Source organism: Panthera leo, chromosome E3, assembly GCF_018350215.1.
Source record: "Panthera leo isolate Ple1 chromosome E3, P.leo_Ple1_pat1.1, whole genome shotgun sequence".
Classification (NCBI taxonomy): Eukaryota; Metazoa; Chordata; class Mammalia; order Carnivora; family Felidae; genus Panthera; species Panthera leo.
The window spans coordinates 40,458,803-40,465,981 of NC_056694.1; the positions used below are offsets into that span (position 1 = coordinate 40,458,803).

Consider the following 7,179-nt stretch of genomic DNA (forward strand, 5'->3'; position numbering starts at 1 on the left):
CCCCACACGCCCGGGGGCAGGGGCCCCAAACGAGCCCGCCCACTCCCCACAGGCACAGGGCCGCCCCAGGCTGGCTCTCCCTTGGGCCCCGCTGTTTTGCATTTTCCCCGTTTTCACCTGCGTGTCCCGGCTCCCGCCTCCCGGGGTGCCTGTCTGCCTCCTCCCAGCCTCGGCTGACCCGCGAACCCAGATCGGCACCAACTTCGATCGGCTCCGGGGACAATATTTGCTTTGGGAAACAGTCAAACATTTATTCTCCAATTTATTCAGGAGATCGGTTGTCAAACACAAGCGGCCTCGCCACGCTCTTGCGTTTCCAGGCCTTGGCCTCTGTCCAGGGTCGGTGCGGGGCCGCGGGCGGCACCGACCAGGCCTCCCCCTTGCCCGGCATGGCTCTGCGGCTCCCCCTGCCCTCCTGCGGGTCGGAGGTCCTGCTCTGCGCAGACCCAGGGAGCGTGAGCCGGGGTGACACCAGGGAGGGCTGTCCAGATGGGGGGGGCACACAGGCCGAGTGAGCCCCCACGTTCTGGTCCTCCTTCCAGCCTCGGAGAGAGGCCCAAGGCACATGGTGCCCCGGCAGGTCTCGGGCTGGCATCTTCTCCAGGACCGCACCGCCGGCTCGGGGTGGCGGCGGGAGGGGGTGGCGTTGCTGGGGGTGGAAGGACCACTCTAGTCTGGGGATGGCAGAGCTCCCCAGGGGTCTGGCATTTGCTGGCATTTGCATGCACCCACACAAGTGCTGCCTTCCAAGTGGCTGCTATTTGTGCTGGGAGCTGCTCCCCCCACTGCTATCTGGAAATTTCTCCTCTGCTGCTCTCGTCCCCCATCCTCTCCAGGCCAGAGCTCCTGCCAAAAGCAGAAGAGATGACTGTGGGTTCCTGCCCCCTCCCTAGGATGGCCTCTACCGATGCCCTAGGGACCCTTTGCACAGGACCCCTCTGGACACTTGTGTCCCCCGGACCCGGGGGCCCGGGGGCCCGACCCTCCACCCCCAATCCAGCCACTTTGCTTGCTGCTCCCCCATCCCGGTCCCGCCACGGAAGCCTCGGCCCCCAGCCCACCCCTCACTGCCCCCCAAAGCATGACTGTGGCCAACCAGGAAGGGAGATGCCATGGCGGGGGAGGGCAGCCGGCAGCTGGGGGTCTCCAGGACGACAGAGCTCCGTAGTCCCAGCCGTCCCCTGTGGGGCCCCGGCCCACCCTCCCCGCCCCGCAGGCCCCGCACAGCCACGTTCCCTCTGCATCTGCCACCTCCAGAGTCAGCACGGTCACGGGCCCCGGGCAGTGCCAGGGGGCAGGGGCCCGAGCCCAGCACCCTCGGGCGTCTTTGTTTTCACAGACTGACACTTGACCAGGTGATGCAGGGCTGGTGTGACGAGGTACATGGGACCGCAGGGCAGAGGCAGGGAGAGCAGTCACCAGCTCACGCAAGTGGTCACTCCCCGGCCCGGCAGGCTGGCACGAGCTGGGGGCAGGATAAGGTCGAGGCGCCCTGAGCACTGCCAGTGACACCCGGCCTCTCCCACCCGCTCCCTAGCGTCCCGGGAGCCCAGCCTCTATGGCGGGAACGGGCTGGGGGTGGGGGGGCGGTGACAGTTCGTCCCTGCAGGGCCACCCACGGCCTCGCCCCACACAGCTGGTCCCCGCACCACACAGAGCGTCCGGGCCACGGGGAGTGTGGGGCACTCAGCAGGCCCCCCACCACGAATCTTGGGGTGGGGCTCTGCCCAGCAGGAAATGCAGGCCGGGCGGGGGGCAGGGGCCACCTGGGGCCACGCCGGCCCTCGGCGCTCACAGCCGGCTGGTCTGCATGAGCCCGTTGGCCTCGGAGCCGCGCGCGGGCGTCGTGGCCTCCCGAAGCCGGCCGCTCTTGTCGGCCTGGGGCTCCGCGGCCTCCGCCTCCTCGGCGCCGTAGCCCTTGCGGAGGCACAGAACCTTCCGGAAGCTCTGGCGGAAGTTGTCAGAGAGGAAGCCGTAGAGCACGGGGTTGGCGCAGCTGTTGGCGTAGGACAGGACGACGACGAAGAAGTAGGCGCCCGCGGAGGCGGGCTCCGCGGGCAGGACGAAGGCCAGGTTGACGATGTTGACGATGAAGAAAGGCAGCCAGCAGCCCGCAAACACCACGACCACCACCACCACCATGCGGGTCGCCTTGCGCTCCGAGCGCCGCCGCGTGGCGCCCACGCGCACGCCCGACGCCTTCACCTTGACCACGATGAGCAGGTAGCACAGGCAGATGACCAACAGCGGCCCGAAGAAGCCCAGCACGGAAGTGTAGATGATGAACACGGCGCCCCACAGGCCCACAGGCTCCGGCCAGCTGACGTTGCAGGTGTCCCAGCCCTCCTGGATGTCCGCAAAGACCACCAGGGGCAGCGACATGAGCAGCGAGAAGGTCCAGACGCCCGCGCTCGCCAGCTTGGCCACCCGGGGGCGGCGCCAGCGGGCGGAGCGGATGGGGTGGACGACGGCCAGGTAGCGGTCCACGCTCATGACGGTCAGGCAGAAGACGCTGGTGAACTGGTTGATGCCGTCCAAGGTCATGACCAGGCGGCACAGGACGGGACCGAAGGGCCAGTAGGAGACGGCGTTCTGCGTGGCCAGGAAGGGCAGCCCCAGCATGAGCAGCACGTCAGCCACGGCCAGGTTGAGGATGTAGATGTTGGTGACCGTCTTCATCTTGGCGTGGCGCAGCACCACGTAGATGACCAGAGCGTTACCCCCCAGCCCCACCACGCACACCAGCAGGTACAGCACGGGCACCACCACGGCGCGGGCCCCCGGCGAGGCCGCCGGCCCCGCCAGCGTCCCGTTGTGGCCGCCCGCGCCGGGGGCCGCCGCGGAGGCGTTCCAGCCGGCCAGCGTGGGGACCGGGAACAGAGGCTCCATCGCGGCCGCTGCGGGCCAGGCGGGGCGAGCGCGGGCAGGGCGCGTCCTCTCTGCAAAGACAAGGGAGGACGCGGGGCGATTACCGGCCGAGGTGTTTCCTCCCCGGGCCCCGCCCGCCCGGGAGGCGCAGGATCGCCCCTCGGCGGGTAAACACGATTACTCACGTCCAGCTCGGCTGCGGCCGAGAGTCACATTAAGCAAATTGTTTGGAAAACAAGCCCAGAGAGGAAGGAGCAGGGGGCTGGCAGCTCGATGGCTTCCAGAGCCCTGACTATCTCTACGCCCCCCCCCCCCCACTGCCCGGGGGCAGCTCCCCGCTGGGCCTCTGCCCTCCTCCAGTCGGCTAGGGCCTCCTGGGCCCTGGGGGTGGTGTCACGGTCCCCATGGCGCCAGCAAGGAGGGGACGGCACAGGGCGGGTGCAGAAGGACGGGGCAGTGATAGGGAGGTCGGGACGGCGGCCGGGCAGGCCAAGCCCCTCACACCCGGCTGAGGCCGGGCATGACACCTGCCGAGCCCTGCTCTCCTGGGTGACCCCACGGCCAGACTCCAGGTGACCTCCTGGAGCCATCAGGAGGGGGCCAGGCCTTGCGTGTGGCCGAGGAGCCAGACCTCAGTCTGCAGAGCCCCCTCCAGCATCCACCGCAGGCTCTGAGGACCACCGTCCCCTCAGGAGCGCCCTCAGAGCCCGCAGGCTGGCCAGAGGACTTGGTGCCCTGGTCCTCAGAGCTGCCGCTGGGCAGGGTGTCTCTGGGCCGAGGGGACGACATAGGAGACCGCTCCGGGGTGCAATCATCACAGCTGTGAGGGACACGCTCTGGGCATGCGCTCTGGGGCCGGCCCGCCACCTCCACGGCCACGGCCCAGGGCGGGGAGCAGAGCAGGTAGGTGAGGTCCTTATGTGCCCTAGACCAGGGAACACACGGAGCCCAGGCCAGAAGGACACGCATGCGTGTGAGCGGGGGCCGGCCCCTGGGAGAGGGGGTGTGCAGGGGCAAGGCTTTGGGTCTCGTGGAGGAAGAGGCACAGGCAGAGAAGGGAAAATGTTAACATCCCCGGTTCAAGGTCATGGACACACATGTGTCCTTATGTAGTTTTGGTGCTTTTCCGTATGTTTGAGAAAGTTCATAAAAGCAATGCTGCTCCGGAGAAAATAACTGTCTCCACTGATAACAGGAAGAGAAAGGGGGCACAGCGCACAGGGGGAGGGGGCCTAAGTGCCCCAGGGGACCCAACCAGGGCCACTCAGGCCCAGAGGTCCCCCTGCCCTGCCCGGCTGGCCCGCAGTGCCCCAAGTTTCCTCAGAGCAGAGGACACCCCCAGTGGTGGCCAGCCCCGGACTCTGGCAGACAAGTGCGGGGGGAGGGGGTGTCCGGGGGGGTGTGTCTGGAACAAAGAAGAAAGGCAGGTGTTAGAAAGAAACCTGAAGGTCCCGATGGGCCGACTCTCCAAGTTCGTTACGAAATGTGGCCCTAGAAAACCGGCAACGGGGAGGTGGGCCAGCCGGTCCATTTCATATGAAATTAAAAATAATAGGAATCGACAAGCATGTCCAAGATCTGTTTAAATAAATACGTTTAGGTTCCTCAACAAGGCACGGGTAAAAATATTATGAAACAAATTTGGCTCCTGTCTAAGAAGTAAAATGAGCAAGTGTGTTATTTTTGAAAATTCACAACTCTCGGGTGTGAAAAATCATTTGGACTTAAAAAAAAAAATCCATAAAAGTCAGAATCAAGTTGGGTCTGGACACAGCTGAAGAGAGACTCGGAGAAGGGGAGAGGGGTCGAGGGCCCTGCAAGCGGGGTGGGCGGACGAGAGGGCACCGGCAGCACGGACGGCCACGGACAGGAGCCCTGCGCCCCCGGGGAGGACAGATAAGACCCGGATGAGGAGAAAATCCCCCAGAATGGCAGCTGGGAGACAGCGGGCCCCAGACGGAGAACGTGCATCGGGACGAGTGCAGCCAGTGGAGAGCACTGTCCCCCTGGGTCCCCTCCAGGTGGAGGTTCGTGGGAGGGAGAGAGACACTCGGGGTTGGGCTGGATCTGCTGCTCCTGGTTCGGAGGGCCCCTGGCAGCTATATGGGGACCTGATGTGAGCCAAGTGACTGGGACTAAGACAAGGCAAGGCACGGCCTCTGGAGACAACCGCATCTCCAGACAAAGCCGGGGATCCCTCGGCTGGAAGCGGCATTCCCAAGTTGGGGGGCCCACACCTCCCCGGGGGACCCAGCTGGGAGGAGGGCTTTCCGGGGACACTTGGGCTGAGATCGGCCCACTGGTCTCTGTGCCCAAGGCCCCCGCTCACATTTGGGGAAAAAATACTCAAGAAGGGGCTTCTGGCTCCTTTTCCTGCATGGGACCCCGAGTGCTGGGAGGGGAAGAAGCCACCGTCCCCTGAGATGTTCGGCTCACCCATGGAGGGAGGGGTGACTGTCAGCTCAGATGCGCCCTGGCTGGGGCCTGGGGCCCCCGGCGTGGCATAGCCAAATGTGAGCTCAGGCCTGACTCAGATAGCCCGTGCCTTCCAGAAGCTTCTCAGAGCTCCCCTGAGATGGCTCCGGAGCCCCGCCACCCCACGGACACCCCAATTCCTCAGGCCGCGGAGCTGCGAAGAACGAAACTAGGCCATTACGGTGGCGCCTGCCTCTGGGAACACGGTTCTACAGGAGCCATTATTTAGAAGTGGCAATCGTCTTAGTCACAGAAATTACACTCGTGGCAAATTGTCCCTGGGGCCCTTCCTCCTGCGGCGGGGGATTTAGTGGGGGGGGGGGGGTGTGGAATCAGCCACAGGCCCGCGCTGGGGCTCTCTGACCCAGAGCCCCCCACCAGGGAAGGACTGCCTGCCCACTGATGTGGCCCAGGGAACAGACCCCCTACCCTCCCTCCCGTCCCGCCAGGGATCTTGGGGGGTGGCGGGTCACGTCACCTCCCTGAGCCCCTGGCAAATGGAAAGTCCCTGAACACATGAAATAAATTCAGATACGCAAGATGCCGTGTGCAGTGCCTGGCACACAGTGGGTGCTAAATAATTGCTCCCTCTCGCCTGCCCCAAACAGCCCAGCATCTTCTCCCAGTGTCGGAAAAGGTTCCTGCCCTGGGCTTCAAGGAGAAGGGGCTGGAGGCTTCCCGGGGACGCGGGGAGGGGACAGGCCCTCAGTGCCCAGAGCTCCGCAGCTCCCCCCGGGCTGGCCCCACGTGAGGTCGGCAGGAGAGGGCAGGTGTCCTCCACCCAGGGCAGCACCAGCCGGGAGCGGCTCCGTGTTCCTGGGGTCCTCACCTCCCCCCGACCTGCAGGGCAGGGGCCAACACCGAGAGGACCGGCCCCAGCACCGCATCCCGGCCTGCCTCCCCCACACAGGCTCCTTCCGTCCTCAAGGCAGCTCTGGGCAGACTGGTGTCCCTGCCCCCCGAGGGGAGACGAAGGTGGGTGTGGGCTGGCCTGGGGCGGTGAACGGGAGGCTGGCCAGCGGAGACCCTTCCTCAGGGTCCCAGCGCCACGTTTGTTTCCAAGGCCACGTTCCGCCCCCAGCACACTTTCTGGGAAATCTGGGTCATTTTACCCGGAACCAATGGAGGGTCATTGTCATCGATGCTGTCAACAGCCTTCGGCTTGAGGCTCTCAGTCCTCCCCCAAGGGGCAGCTGGGCCCAGGAAACCTGCTCTCTTCGGCAGATGGGGGGGGGGGGGAGGCGGGCAGCCAGAACTGCCTCCAACCGTAGCCACTGGGACTCCTGGCCCTTGCCCTTACTCAGGACCCCAGGTCAGCCTGCGGGCCAGGGTCGGTGGGCCGGGCAGTGGGGCAGGTGAGCAGCTGGCGTGGACTCTGGGTGGGGAGACAGCACACAGGTGAACCTGCAGGGCGGGCCTCCCTGCTGGGGAAGCATCAGGAGGGCCCGGAGCGCTGTTGGCCAAGACCGGCGATGCCGGGGCTCCCTTCTTCCCGGGACCCCTAGACGTTGGGCCGGCTCTTCCTGCCGCCTTCCCACAGCTCACTCTGCCTGGCCGCCGCCTCCCCTGGTGCCGACGGCAGACCCCCCCACCCCCCACCTCGGACCGGCCCGCGCCCCCTGGGACCTGCTGCCCCGCTCGCCCAGCGGCTCCCGCTCCCTCCGCTTCGGCTTCCCACCCTCACCTTCCCGCCAGTCTCCAGCCGATCCCTCCCCGGCCGCGCCGCCCACCCTTCGCCAGCCTCGGGGCGAGCTGGGCTGCGGCGTCCACCGCCGGGGGTCGGGCCGAGTCTCCCTTGCGCCCCGACCCCGGCACACCGGGTCCAGAGGCCGGAGG

General features: G+C 66.3%; 1 protein-coding gene across 1 annotated transcript; it reads right to left on the reverse strand.

Annotated features, from left to right (window-relative positions):
* Nucleotides 1-1,791: 1,791 nt before the first annotated feature.
* On the reverse strand, nt 1,792-2,889 carry SSTR5 (somatostatin receptor 5). The gene has a single exon (XM_042922720.1). It carries the CDS (start codon nt 2,887-2,889, stop codon nt 1,792-1,794), a length of 1,098 nt encoding a protein of 365 aa, XP_042778654.1.
* Nucleotides 2,890-7,179: the final 4,290 nt, after the last annotated feature.